This window comes from Perna viridis, chromosome 13 (genome assembly GCF_037379345.1).
Source record: "Perna viridis isolate PV_CMFRI_1.1 ecotype Kerala chromosome 13, ASM3737934v1, whole genome shotgun sequence".
NCBI lineage: Eukaryota > Metazoa > Mollusca > Bivalvia > Mytilida > Mytilidae > Perna > Perna viridis.
In genome coordinates this window covers 32558809-32574394 of record NC_142457.1, presented here as the reverse complement: position 1 = coordinate 32574394, position 15586 = coordinate 32558809, and the positions used below count along the sequence as shown (strand labels likewise).

The window sequence follows — 15586 nt, the reverse complement described above, 5'->3', positions numbered from 1 at the left end:
AAAATTCAGATTCTTTTATGGAGTAATTTTCTTTATCAAAAATTTTATTTTTTCTGCATGAAAAAATAAAATAAATTCAACAATATCAATTTTATTTTTTCCAGTTTGTCAGAATTTAGGGTGAAAGGGTTAAAAAAAAATAAAAATAAAAACTATGGCCTAAGAGTACAAGTAAGAGAGATATTGACCTGGATTAGGACAGTAGTTTCCACCAGTGCAGTTTGCACACTGTGCTTCAGCTGTCAATTCTGTCTGGTTAGAAAATGTTCCTGCTGGACACAGGTTGGGTGAACCACTTCCTGCTGGGCAGTAGGACCCAGCTGGGCATACAATGAATGCAGCTATATCAGCTTTGCTTGGACAGTAGTATCCTGGAAAAGAACATTTTCACTAATTAAAACCCAAATAATACCAACATTTTTTTTAATTTCTTTTTTTATTTTTCTTAAACTTTTAAAATCTGTGATATATTCAATACAAATTAAATGCAACGATATTTTTATTTGTGAAAAAAAAATAACATCAGAATTGTGATACAGAAATCTAAAATAACCGGCAAATAAAATTGCATTTTTCTTATGATTAAATAAAAAGTTATTGTGACACTTCAATTTACGTACCAGCTTGACAGAGATCTGTAGCAACAGTCTGATTGTAGTTGGGACAATAGAACCCTGATGTACAGTTGGTACACTCATCCACACTCTGTCGTCCGGTGGTTGGGTTAAATGTGCCTGGTGGGCAGGACTGGGATGTAACTGTGCCTGACGGGCAATAAAATCCTTCTGGGCAAATATCTGCATTAGGTGGTTGAGAGGGAGTGGAACTGTTGGCTCCAAAGTCACAGAAATAGCCAGGCATGCATGCTCCAACAGGTTCACTTAGTCCTGGCTGGTCACAGTATTGCCCACCAGAGCATTGCTGGCAATCTGATTCACTGATCTGATGGGTAACATTGTTGAATGTTCCTGCAGGACAAGGGTATTGAGATGACATTGTTGTGTTCTCTGGGCAATAGTACCCTTTTGGGCAATATGAGTCATTATATAGTATAACAGGATCCATTACATTATCACAATAATATCCTGCTGGACAACCCTTACAGTCTGACTGTCCTAACTCATCTTGGTAAGTTCCAGAGGCACAGCGTAGAGGTGCTGAACTTCCCTCTGGGCAATAGTGACCTAAAGTGCAATTAAATCCAGTGGGCATATTTGTATCTTGTCCACCTGGGCAATACCACCCTGCACTACATAGCCCATCGGGTTGACTGTTTCCGCTGCCGTCACAGTAACTTCCAGGAGTACAGAGAATACAGTCACTGACATCATCATTTCCTGTGCTGTTGAGGTAGTAACCAGCTTGACAGAGTGTTGGGGAGGGACTTCCCTCAGGACAATAAGCACCCTCAGGACAAATATTGCCTACAAAAATAACAAGGTTACCTTAAAATAATTCACAATTATTTTTTTAGTCAATTAGTTCGAGTTATCCAAGATTTCAACTCTTTCGAGTTTGACATATCAAGGTTCGACGGTACCTTCATTTGGCAGAATATAAAGAAGTCAAAAGATATAACATTAAAATGTTTCATGTACTGTTGTATTAGAATATAGCAAAGCACATAATCCAACTTCAAAATAATATGTTAAAAGTAATGAGTGACTGGTACCTGTTGTTCCATCTGTGGGATTAGCTACAGTAGCCATACTTGTACAATAGTAACCAGGTGAACATTTTCCTGAAGTTTCATTCAACAGATTGTTAGCACAATAATATCCAGGGTCACAAGGTGTTGGATTAGCTGAGGCCTCAGGACAGTAACTTCCTGTGGTACACTGATTTCCACCAACACCAGATGGCATTGCTGTAGTGGAGCCACCATCACAGTAGTAGCCTGGTGCACATGGACCAGTTGGTTCTGAGAGTCCATTGATATCACAGTAGTAGCCACCTAAAATATAAGATAAATATTTCATTGATTTTAAAGTTTTGTGGCTTGGTTCAGTTCTGGTCACCTAAGAAAAAAGAGAGGCACAAGTAACTATTTACAACCTCTGAAGGTGAAGGATTACCTCATAAGTTCAAAAACATTTTTTTTCATACACCTACTTATAGAGATGAATGTTTGTTTGTTTGTATGTACAAGCATAATGAAGAATTTAAGTTTGTAATTATAGTTTTTCCCTGGAAATGAAAAACATCTTAGCTCGGCAGAAATTGTTTAAAAAATTACAACATCAATCAAAGAGTTATTCTCCCTTACCTGTACAACTGATACAGTCAATACTAGATGTCCTCATGGTCAGGTTGTTAAATGTTCCTGCTGTACATGGATACTGGTTCCAGTTCTGTGTACTTGCTTGGCAATAGTAACCAGTTGGGCAAGGGAAATCAGTGTAGTTAGCTGTTCCTTGTGGACAGTAGTAACCTGAAAGTTTTTGAAAATGAATTTGAATATGTCTGTCAGGATTGAATGAAATTTCAAAAATTAGTACTGCAAGTAAACAAAATAGAAAAAGAATGTTCATCACTTGGTTGATATTCACAATCATGTATGGTACCTACAATAAAGGCTGTTGTCAATATCCAAGAAGAAGTTGTTAAATATTGTCCTTGTTTGACCTCTAATAGGCAAGCATGGTTTACACTTCAATGCGACTGGTAAGAACTTTTTTTCAGTTGTGCAAACAGACAATTTGGAAACATCATGTTGAATTTCATCAAAATCCATGTGCCCTTATTGTGATTTTCCATGTAGTAATTAAAAAACCATGACATACAGAAACGGGTATATACATATTTATTATAAACAAACTCTACATTTATGAATGACACTGCAAGACAATTAAACAATTGTTGATTTTCAGAGCTTTTCCTAGGGAATTAAGTTTTATTGAGTTGTTTATATGGAAAACTGTTGCCCCAACCCCCCCCCCCCCCACTTATAACAATAATATTGTTAATGCGTTTTTTCACAAGAGTTTAACTAAAATGCAAACCTATCTTATGTATATAATCCAATATATTCCTTACTATATGTTAGACCATACCTTGTGGACATTGATCACATGACTCTAGACCTTCGACGTTGGCATATGTCCCGTTCTCACACACTGTAGGATATGATGAACCAACTGTACAATAATGGCCACGGAAACACAGTCCACCATAACCGAGCTCTCTGTCGTCATAACAGGTATTGTTTAGAGGACTTGTCTGGTTCAGCCCATTTGGATACTCTCTGTCTATACCCTGCATACACCAATGACCAGCAGCACATTTACCTGAAAATGTAAAGAAAATTTGAATACCACTTAATCAAAAAATATATACATGGTACAAGCTGTAGTTGTCTACTTATAATATGAAGTCAGAATGAAAACATGAGAAACTTGATAAGTTCTCTGCAATAAATGGCAAGTGACCTCATGTAAATATGGTATTGAAATTAGATATTTCCATGTACAGAATGGATGCTTGTATACCAAAACCATCACCAACACATTATTATATTATTGAAATCATGCTTAAAAGAAGTTTTAATTGAACAGCTTACATATCATATGACTTTACTTATTATATGTCTAAATTATATTTTGAGAAGGTCCAAACAACATTTCTTACCAGACCATGTTGTGAGATGTTCCCCATCACAGAACTTGCCAGCAGGGCAAGGTTTACATTGGCTTTCAACATAAAGTCCAGTGACATCACTGTAGGTTCCTCTTGGGCAAGCTTTCCAGTCCAACCCAGTTCCTGCTGGGCAATAGTAACCCATAGGGCAAATCTCACTTTGACCAGAGATTGCACAGTAAAATCCTGCTGGGCAAGGATAGCATTCAACTGCATGGGTGTGATTGTTCTAAAAAATTTGAAATAAAAATAAAAAAGGAACAGACAATACTGCAATGATATACGAAGATATCTATACAATGCAAAATGTGGCTGACTTAAATATAGTAGATTTCTGAACCTAAGACAATAACCATTTAGCTCATCCCAAAGTGAAAATGGCGAAAGAGCGTAAAAGATAAGAAAGAAACCCCCTTTTCATTGTTACTGGATGGTAAAGAAGCATCTACTCAATCATTTCTTAGTCTTACTCTAGGACTTTGTAAGAAACTGGGAGAGAGTGGTAGAGAGGGGAGATAACTCACCTCTGTATTGTTTCTGCATGGTATGGCAGCAGCTACTCCCTCTGGACAATAATGGCCGATAGGACAGAAAGTTGCAGGTGGTTCTCTGTTGACTGTCCCATCAGGGCAGTAATAACCTATAGAAAAACAAAAAAAAAAACATTGTACCTATATGTATCTAGGTTTTGCAGGTAAATTCACTAATTTCACCTCTCTTCCATGATTAATGTTTAACATAAAGTAATCAAAAAGTAACCAAGGGTCAATCAAGATTCTAGTTGAAATCAAAAGAATGCAACCCAAGGGTAAAGACAGGGAAAACAGACACACACACTAAATAACAGGAAATAACCAAAGTAATACATATGAAGAAACAAAAGTAACTGAGCAAACTAGGATTGCGAAGATTAAATACTTTCTTCTCATATTTCAGACTTCCAAAAACAGTTAATCGAGAGCAAAGCAAATTATGCAAACAATTTTACAAAAAAATTTACAGCATAAGAAAAAAGTTACCTTCAGTTATATGTAGCTAAGAGTAAACAAGTACTTAGACAATTGTCTTGACTTAATGTGTAAATGATGATACAATTTTGTTGGATTTTGAATACAGATACAAATGACCTTTAGCCTCTATTTCACCTACCTTCTTTACACAGTCCAGTAGGATTCTCCAGACCCTCTGTCTCACAGTAATATCCTCCGGGACAGATAGTACACTCGGACTTGGCCTCCAAATTTGTCACATTAGAGTAAGTACCATTTGGACAAAGTGTGGGCATGGCACTTCCTGCTGGACAGTACGCTCCCATTGGACAATCCAGGAATGTGGCTCTGGTGGCACCCTCTGGACAGTAGTATTTAGCCTGACAAAGTCCTTCTGGTTCAAGCAGAGCCAGTCGTTCACAGAAATAACCTGACACATCAAAAGAATAGTTTTTTTATATTGAATTATAAAATTAAATTAACAGTACTTCATGTACATTGAGCACATCTTTGATTTACATATGAAAAAAGTGTGTAAAGTTATTCAGTTTTAAGTACTGCAACATGAGATATGAAAGAATTGCATAATTGAAATGTTCTTATCCACCCTCTTATTGTAAATCATTTTCACCTGTCATATTCAATAATTTAAAAAAGAAAATACTTAAAAATACTTAAGTGTCAAGACTTTGTAAGAGTCAGGCAGTGGATGAAATATGGTTTGAAATATCCCACATCTTTGACAGTACTATTTGAGTATTTGTACCATCAGAATCAAGAAAAAAGACAAGATTATCTAAATCACTTGGTAAAATTAGTTATGAATTTCATTGAAATATCGTATTCTTCCATGTATTACACGCATCTGTGTATTCCGCGCACCCCCTTCGTGGCAAGGGAGATTGGCGAAAAAAGTTAGTTTCTGTGTAAAACGTGCAATGGGAAGTGAGGAAAAATCACCATCAGAAGACCATTTTGAGATGAAAGGATTCCGGTAAATTCCCCGAAATGCATATCTTTTCATCATTAATCTTTTAAATAGAAGTATTTTTTGTGTTTCCCTGCATTTGCAAGCCATTTATTAATTCAAATAGTTTATAAATAGTGATGTATTGGATCTCAGTCGGCTGAAATGTTTACATTTCCAGTTCGAATACAAATCAGGTAATTCACTAAAACAACGGCGTCAAGTCTGGCCGTTTATAAAAAGATGTTTTAATTTGCCAAGTTGTGTATTGATATATGACATCTGGAAACAGTTCATCAAGCGGATTAAAGGATTAGTAATAATTTTTTCACCTTTTAAATTGCTCCTTTGTTATTTGATAATTAAATGACAATGGCCACGAGGACAGGTTGGCACTCCCGGTATTGTGTATTTAAGGCTCCACCGCACACAGGTGAAGAAGTTATAATTAGATAACTTGATTTGAGAGAGCAATAAGAAGCTATTCATGGTTTTTCGTACAAACTATGAAATGCAAGGAAACAGCATTGTTGGATAAAACAACTATTAAATAGCAGTAAACCTTTATTTGTTTATTTCACATAAAACTGTTCTCAAAAATACAATGGCTCGATGTTGTCTTTAGTTGACGACTGGTTCTGATTCCCGAAAATTGCGTCTCCAAAAAAAAAATCTAGAAACTCATTGTTATGGTGTATACCGCGCATCCCTCTTCTGGAGCAAAGAAAAAGTTGAAAAAAAGTGTGCGGTATACACAGAAGAATACGGTACAAACAACTGAACATTTTAATATAAGGAAGATAACTCAAAAACTCAAACATCTAATATTGTAATATTAGTGATACAGAGATCAAATAGTGGTTATTTTAAATATAGAAGACTTCTTTAAGTGAAATTATACAGTCAGTTGGTTAAAACTTGACACATGTTTCAGATTGTTCCTATATAGCCTGATTTTTACAAAGACTTGTACTTTATTACCTGCAGTACAGTTTGAGCATTCACTCTCAGCTTTTAGTTTGGTGGCATTTGAGTAAGTTCCCTGGGGACATTTGATTGGTTCAGCTGTTTGTATGGGGCAGTAATGACCTGCGGGACATTCATCGGCATCAGGTCCTTGGTTTGGTGTTCCTGTTATAGCACCTTGTTTACAGAAATATCTGAAAGCAAATAAAATCTCCATAGAGCCCTCAGTATTTTTAACATTAACAAGACAAAATATCCAGTTTCCAAAACTTGCAGTAAATGTGTGGCAGGAATGAAAATGAGAACAATTTATCATGTCTAAAAAATGTACTGTGAAAGTATTATCATTCCTGGGGTCCAATTTTTGTGGTTTTTGTGGGTCTGGTAAACCATGAAAAGGAAATTTTTCATTTGTTTGTACAATAGAGTTATCAAATCCACAAATTTAAGAATCAATGAACTGATATCTTTTCCCTAAACCATGAAAACTAGTTCCCACATATAAAAGTACTTTTATGTTTATCAAATTTGTAGAGACAAATTCTTCCATGGCAACATCGGGACGATAGGATGTCATAATTCTCACTTGGACAAATCAGGTAATAAATAGTCACATAGCAAACATTTACTTAACTGGGTTAAGGAATTTCAAGAGCTATCATGGCTTCTAACTTACTGAAGAGAGCAAAAAGCTACACAAATTTAAGGTCAAGGAGCCCTACCACAAGGTAAGTAGCCTTGCACATTTCGACTACATGTCCTTTGAACTCTTTAAAGCTTACCCTGCTGCACACACTTTGGTGTAATCAGTCTGGGCCGTTTGATCACAGTAATACCCTCCTGGACATAAAAGACAGTCAGACTCCAACTGTAGACCTGTGGCATTACTATACGTCCCATTGGGGCAGGGGAACTCATTGTCATACTTTGTACCATCAGGGCAGTAATATCCTGTCAAAAGAAATGAAATAATAGTTGAGAAATGAATGAAATTTCTGTCAAACCTTAAGTACAACTCTTTCTAGGTTATTCTTAATCTTGTTTAGACAGTTTTTTTCTGTTTTTGTTGATTTCAGCATCATTTGCATAGGAAAAATTGCAACATATATCTTAGGATTTTAAACACATAAAAGATGTATGTAGGACCAATTTGGAAATATATAATGCCACAATAAAATGCATGTTTTCTGAAATCATACTAACCTAGAGCACAAACAGAGCTATTGTACAGTACTACTGGAGCCTTGGTGTTGTCACAGAAGTAACCAGCAGGACACATCTTACAGCTTCCCTGTTCTGTCTCATCTTGGTATGTTCCTGAATCACATCTGATTGGCTCATGGCTTCCAGAGGGACAATGATGACCTGTAATGGCATTATGTATATAAAATGTCTTTGTCATTTGTAACAATTTTGATTAATCTATAAACAGTGAAACCTATCTATAATCAACATACCTTGTAACTTTGGATCATGAGATTTTAAAGTGGGAGATTCCAAGTTACTATTGGTTATTTTTACCTACATATTGCAAGAAATTAACAAAATTTCCCAATAAAAGGGGGAGAGTTTTCATGTACAGCATGTTCAGGAAAAAAACATCAACTTTCAGTTTTAAGTTTGGTATGATGTGGCTAGGTTTCAACTGAACACCTCACCTTGAGGACAAGTGTACTCTCCAGGTGTTGATACATTCATTCCAGTGGGACAGTAGAACCCGGTGCTACATGGTCCAGATGCTGCAGGGTTCCCATACCCAGCACAATACATTCCTTGTAGACATGTGTGACAGTCGGACAGGACGGTGCTCGCTGTTGTATTGAGGTAAGTTCCGGGAGGACAATAGGTACCATTAGTGCTCCCTTCCAGACAGTATTGACCCATGGGACAGACATCACCTAGAAAGAAATGGAAGTTGATAATTACCAGTACTCTATATACTATACATCATTACCAAAGCATTTTTAATTATTATATTAAACCTTTACATTATCAACTGAAAATGTATTATCTAAAAATCTAAAAACATTTAAATTATATATTTTAATGAACTGAAATATAATTTTGAAAATGAGAAGTTACATTTAAAATGATTTTTCCCATTCAAAATCCCCACTCCTATCCGCATTCACCTTTCAGCCCATCCCCAATCCAAAATTATAATCACCAATCCCCATTCCCAATCAGTCATCCCCACTTCCCATTCCCTACCCACTACATACTGTAGAATGGGAAGATTACCTCATACCCATACATAGACCTTCTTGATATGTTTTTTGCTTCTAAGTAGAGACACAAGTTAAACAATAGCAAGTTAATATTTGTAAAGTTTAAACAAAATCAGTGATTATATTCAAAGTATAATTCTTTTTATGAGCAAATCTGCAGGTGTTTCTAGAAAAGCAGAGGACGCTTACCCTACCGGTGCACCTGGTCCATGCTCCCAGTTTTTAGTGGAGTCCGAGTTGCTCATTTACTTTTGTTACTTTGTATGTATGATTTTAGTTACTTTATGTTCTTTGTTGTGTGTGTCTGTTTTCCATGTCTGGTCTTTGTCCCTGGATTACAATCTTTTGATTACCGCTATAACCTTGGTTCCCTTGATTACTCTCTAAACTTTCTATTTCTTAGGATTATCCCTTTAATGACTAGCAAATGATAAAAAGCATTTTCTTTCTCATTAAAAAATTACAGATTTTTTTGAATGAAGAAGTTATAACTTACCATAAGCTTGACCCACTGGTGTAGCCGTTGGTGATCCTCCACTACAATAATATCCAGCTGTACATAATCCTGTCTCATTTGACAACCCTTAAATACAGACAAAAAATATAAATATGAGTCCTCAAATTGTCTTGAAACTGTCTTGAAACTGTCTTGAATTTGTGATCAATAAATTCTATAACTACAGCAAGTTGATTTATGAAATTTAAAAAATAAATGTTCATATTTTTAATATCAAGAAGATATGAGAAATTACATAATAAACAAGCTAAAGTTGTATATTCAGTTTCTCTTAATTTTTCAAAATAAAAAACTTAAGTGTTATTTGGCATCTGTGTTATGGCAGATATCTATTGTTTGTCTATGACATCACCAGTTGTTACAGAAGAACAATGTAAAAAACATCATAATGTGGCTTACAACCAATGAGATTTAATAGACAATGCAACACAATAATACAAAAACCAATCACCCCTATGTATTTTGACTTATAAGTGTATGAGAACGCAAATCTCTCTAGAGACAATAAATATTTCCTCCACATCAGTCAGGAGGTGTGAAAATCGAATAAAAATAAGGGAATGTCACTTCTCTAATTCTTACACTTAATCTTTGCTTTCATGTTGTAGAGAAGTGTTTCTACCCAGATGTGAGTGCTTGATCTTAACCACTGATTGGTTGAAGCCTCAAACTGGATCGCAGGAAATACGATAATCAACTGCTCACAGAGTAAGATTCTATACTTGACAAACTGTGTCTATAGAAAAACTTACAATTTTTCTCTATGTTTAAGCACCTTTTCTCCCAACTTATCGGTGTGTAGTGATGACTTTCACTGGTTTAAACATTATGAACTCCTTTTTTTTACATCATGCCCCCCTTTTTTAACATTCTAGGCAATGGAAAAAATTCAATCTTACCATTATTGTTACAATAATATCCCGGAGTACATGGTGTCTCATTAGAGCTGCCATTAGGACAAAAGTTGCCTGCCTGACATTGGCCTCCTTGGGCAACTACATTTGGTTGGGCAAACTCAGATCCCTCAATACAGTACCATCCACCATCACATTCCCCTGTAGGCTCAGCAAGACCCACTGTCTCACAGTAATACCTGGCAAAGAAAATACAAAAATTTGTCTAGAAATATATACCACATGTATAATCATATCAATTTTCCCATGGTTGAATAAAAACATATCTTATTTATTCTAGCTTCTATGCAGTTTGTCTGATAATGAAAAGATTCTATCTTCTGAACATCATTATTGAATACCAAATTTTGTAAGGAGATTGTGATTTCATCAACATTTTTTGGTAATTTACTCCTTAGATTTTGATACTAGAATTAAATTATAAGGAATGAAGAATCAAGAGTTTTTACACAAACTTACCCAGGTGGGCAGGCAATACAGTCAGTTGCCTGATCTTGCCCAGTGTTGTTGTTGTATTTACCAGTGGGACAAGGATTGGCATTAGGCAATTCTGAGTTGATTGGACACCAGTATCCCATTGGGCAAGGTTCAGGAACAGAAGTGCCCACGACACAATAATGCCCGGCTGGACAGTCAAAGCAAGAAGCCATTCCAGTCTGGTTGGTGTAGTAACCTGTTGGGCAAGGCACAGGGCCCTGTGATCCAACAACACAATAAGAACCTGTAATAAATTCAGTTCATTCAAAATGTATTAAAGCTCCTGAGATATTTATTAGGAATAATAAGAGAAATATGCAACCTTAAGAAGGTAGACCTAAGATAAAGGACACAACTCTTACAAATAATTGGAATGTTTGTATTCTGGCTGTATATATCAATCCCATGTAAGCATCAAAATTACTTGGATTAATTTCATTCTGTTTCAAATGAAAGTTTTGGTGAAATTGAATATGATACAAACATATCACTGATTTCAAGAGTTATTTCCCTTACCCTAGGTCTACCTCCTTAAATGTTAGCAAAGCCTATTTAGTCTAACAGGAGCTGAGTGTTAGCAACATCCTATTTATTGAGATGCTCTGAAACATGAATAGCTTAAAATTCTTCAGTCAGTAGTGATGTATTTAAGAAATGACGTATGCAGTTATTCATGTTGATTGAGACATAAGTGATATCACAACAAAGAGGTGCATTAGTGACTAAGTTAAATGATGTTTTAGAACCAATAACTCTGTCCCCAATAGGCAAAGCCTAAAATCATATCACGAAGTTATAGGCAATGTGGTGTTGTGCCAAGATTACAACGTACATAGTTGGCTTACTGCCAATGGATAAATTTTTGCAGTGGACGAAATAGTGCAAAAAATAGTACCCACTAAATTAAATCCTAACACTATATAATGCTTATCATTTCTTGAAACTATGAAAATTGAATATGTTCTTTTGACAGAATCAATCAAAATAAGCAGCCGCAAAAAATAAATACTATTACATATTGAGATCTGTAAGTTAAGTCACATCACAAAAAGTTTTCATCAGTACCATAAACACCAAAATTGCTGGAAAAGTAGAAACCAAAAACTAACCAGCAGGACAGATATCTCCATAAGTCTGGTTGACAGGATCTGATTCTGGAGATTTACTGCTACAGTAGTAGCCAGCGGAACATTGTGGTCCCTTGTCAGTCATATTCTGGCTTGGACAATAGTAACCTCCATCACAGGATGTGCATGCTCCTTCAGACTGTAGTTTGATTGAAAATCTAAAAAAGAAAAAATGTTATTTTTTCACCTCTGAAGTAAAAGCTGCTTCCATAGTAACCTACGAGAGGTAAAAACAGCCCCTGTTCAACCACAAAGGGTCTCTAAATTTCATTGTCTTAAACAATACTTTTTTCAAAATTCCAAAATTGATTGAAGCCCTATACATTGAAAAATAATGATGTAAATATTGAATACTGAATAGTAAGTTACTCATGGCATGCTATTGATAAAACACTGATGAATGCAGCAGTGACCTTTGGTAATTAAAAGTCATTTCCATAGCAACTTACCCATAAGTCCCAGAAGGGCATGGTATTGGTGCAGCACTCTGTTGAGGACAGTAATGACCTTTAGGACAAACTCCTCTATCTATACCAGGGTCATCACCTGGGTTCGCCACTCCAGAACCAAACTTAGAGAAATGTCCAGCAGATATGGGTCCACTTACATTCTTCAATGCTGTAAACATAAGGTTTAAGGAGCTTATATTTGAAGTCATGTTTTCTTTTTATGACTTTCTAATAGTGTGTAATAAAACAGGCAGTTTTTAAATGAGAAATATGACATCAAAGTGACACCATGTTCTTCATATAAGAGAAGAATTCATAATGAGTTGTTTATATTTTATTCATTCTTATGTTATGAAAAGGAGTTGCAACTTAAGTACATCTTGTATCACATGTATAGTACAAAATACAAAAATTCCCAATCATATAAACATTGCAAATTTCGATATACTGTACAATTGTTTCAAGGAGTAACCTTTCATAAGCAGCATTAGAATAGGAGGATCTTATTCCAAAAAAATACAAGGAATACTCAAAACCAAAACTACAGAAATAGGAAGCCAGTTTTAGGTATTTGAAATTTGTAATACTGCTAATTAGAATATGATCAATAAAATCTACTATAATTTGGGGTCGTACAAGTTTGACTAACTGCACAAAGTCCAGCGCCCTAGACCACTCGGCCAGATAGACTATATATAGACATTTATATATATATATATATATTACAGATGGTAAAATATTTAGCATTGTCTAGGTTGTTTCAATAGGTAAAACCTCTCTTTTATACAGATTATTAATAAATACTGTATAGTGTTTGATGGGATGTTAATTTTGGTTAAATAGTCCAAAAAAACGCTCAGATAAATTCTATTTGCTCTAGGCTAAAATTCTGAGTACACCTGCCATAAATAGAAATGTGAAAATTTTTGTATACCTTTTTACTGTAAAATTACCAAATTCTATGTGAAGAAATAACCTGCCAAACAGAATAATTAATTACTTTATAACACATGTATACATAACACTAGATGCTAAAACCAAACCAGGCATACAGCAGTGTAAAGGGAATCCATACCTGTTGTTTCACAATAGAATCCACCATCACACGAAGTACAGTCAGTCTCTGCCTCCAACCCTTCACGGTTTCCATAAGTCTCTGCAGGACATGGCTTCGGCTGTCTAAGTTGGTTGGCACTAGTACTTGCAGGGCAGTAGTAACCTGAACAAAGTTATATAACTTACATTTATGGCACTGTTATGTTTCATGCATACATGGAGTACTATATTCAATTACTTTATTAAAACAAAATTTAAAATATTAATATCAATATTAAAATCTTCACAGGGGGTCAAATATTGCTTTTAAGATAACCTTCAGAATATTTCTTTAATTCTGGATCATTTGAAGTAGGCAATATTTTCTCTAATGCTCAAAACAGTCCCACCCTTGCCCTAATAAAAGTTGACAAGTCAATTTAAAATGGAAAACAAAAACAAAATCCATACAATATTAAAACCCCACTTCGAGCAGGTGAAAACAACAAACACCATCTGACCTGTACTGTATTTCATTCTCACCTTGAGGACAAAGTTGTGGAGCTACTCCAGGATAACAAATATATCCAGCAATACACAAGTTACATGATGACAATCCTGTGTTGTTGGCATAATAACCAATGTCACATTGTTTTGGAACATCACTTCCTTCAGGGCAAATGTGATAAAGAGGACAGATATCACCCTCGGTGCTATTAACAGGATCTGGTATCCATGATCCTGATGTACAATAATATCCTGCTGCACAATCACCTAGAAAAGAACAGTAATAAATTGATACAATTGACCACAATGTCAGTGGCACTGATTAGAAAAGATACAATTGACCACAGTTGTCAGTGGCACTGATTAGAAAAGATACAATTGACCACAGTTGTCAGTGGCACTGATTAGAAAACAAAAACTTTCATTACATTCCCATGCACAACCACCTAAAATAGAAGCATTGTAATACTCTCCATAAAATAATGGGTATCTATTTTCTCTTTTTAACGCTTAATGAATTTACTGGCATATTTTAACTATGTTTTTTTGAAATTTTTATTTTAAAAAATGAGTTTGGAGTACAGCCAGTTGTCACAATCACCTTTTATTTCATATTAGTGTTTCAGAAGCAATAAATATACTAGGGACATATAAAAAGACTTGAAAGAGTAATCAAGGGAACCAAGGTTATAGCAGTAATCAAAATAATGTAATCCAGGGATAAAGACCAGACATGGAAAACAGACATACACAACAAAGAACATAAAGTAACTAAAATCATACATACAAAGTAACAAAAGTAAATGAGCAACTCGGACTCCACTAAAAACTGGGAGCATGGACCAGGTGCACCGGTAGGGTAAGCGTCCTCTGCTTTTCTAGAAACTTCAGCCGAGTTTTAATACTTTCATAACTTATTCAACCATTTATGTATCCTTAGTAATCAATTCTTTTTGGGTTCAAAGCTTCAATTAAATCAGAAATTTTGGTACATATCAAGAGGTTTTTTATCTTTTCATGCAGTTATATATTCTCAGAGTTTTCTTCAGATTTTATAGGACAAAATAATACATCTAAATTTTGATTTAAACTACTTCCCAATTCACTATGGAAAATCAATGCTTTACCATCTTAAGTGAAGAAATGATTTAAAAGACTCATTACTAAAGAATATCTATAAACATTCCAAGTCCTAGACAAAGTACACTTATTAAAAACTTTAAACCTACCAGACACATCAGTAAGAGCAGTGTCATTACAATATTTCCCAGGTTTACAAGGCAGACATGCTGCAGCCTGTGACGTTCCTCCTCTGTCTGGATTGTATGTTCCTTGGGGACATGGCGTCATTACTGCAGTACCCTCCACACAATAATATCCTGGATGACATGTGTCACCGTATGTGATAATTGTTTTGTTTCCTGCTGTGTCATTGTTGAAGACAGGATCATCAGACAAGGCATTTCCATAACAAATATGACCAGCTTTACACGGTCCAGTGACATTTACGGAACCACGATCTTGACAGTAGAAGCCAGCAGGACAGTCAGTACAGTTAGCAATATCTGTCATATTCTCTCTGCAAAAATTGTAGGGTATAAAATTAAGCTATCATCACAGTTCCTTTTTAAAATATTAAAGTCTTATTAATAATTTACTCTATGTGCTGCAGAAATGCATTGCAGCAGTGAAGCATTCCTGATATAAGCATAGAATAGTACATGTACTACCAGTACTTGCCAGTTCAATTTTTCTATCATAGTGCATTATTTTC

General features: G+C 35.3%; 1 protein-coding gene across 1 annotated transcript in view; it reads right to left on the bottom strand.

The window, feature by feature from the left end:
* Positions 1 to 15586, bottom strand: part of LOC148600359 (uncharacterized) — a 139778-nt gene that overhangs the window by 76690 nt on the left and 47502 nt on the right. The window contains exons 30-49 of the mRNA XM_088557441.1: positions 15042 to 15391; positions 13849 to 14079; positions 13346 to 13489; positions 12271 to 12439; positions 11804 to 11979; positions 10677 to 10938; positions 10203 to 10396; positions 9283 to 9369; positions 8217 to 8456; positions 7762 to 7923; positions 7341 to 7509; positions 6574 to 6752; positions 4786 to 5055; positions 4161 to 4276; positions 3628 to 3865; positions 3054 to 3287; positions 2267 to 2431; positions 1673 to 1954; positions 621 to 1424; positions 189 to 371 (exon numbers count right to left, since the gene is read on the bottom strand). Of these exons, the coding sequence (XP_088413567.1) occupies positions 189 to 371; positions 621 to 1424; positions 1673 to 1954; positions 2267 to 2431; positions 3054 to 3287; positions 3628 to 3865; positions 4161 to 4276; positions 4786 to 5055; positions 6574 to 6752; positions 7341 to 7509; positions 7762 to 7923; positions 8217 to 8456; positions 9283 to 9369; positions 10203 to 10396; positions 10677 to 10938; positions 11804 to 11979; positions 12271 to 12439; positions 13346 to 13489; positions 13849 to 14079; positions 15042 to 15391 (4655 nt within the window). The remainder of the gene's footprint in view (positions 1 to 188; positions 372 to 620; positions 1425 to 1672; positions 1955 to 2266; positions 2432 to 3053; positions 3288 to 3627; positions 3866 to 4160; positions 4277 to 4785; positions 5056 to 6573; positions 6753 to 7340; positions 7510 to 7761; positions 7924 to 8216; positions 8457 to 9282; positions 9370 to 10202; positions 10397 to 10676; positions 10939 to 11803; positions 11980 to 12270; positions 12440 to 13345; positions 13490 to 13848; positions 14080 to 15041; positions 15392 to 15586) is intronic.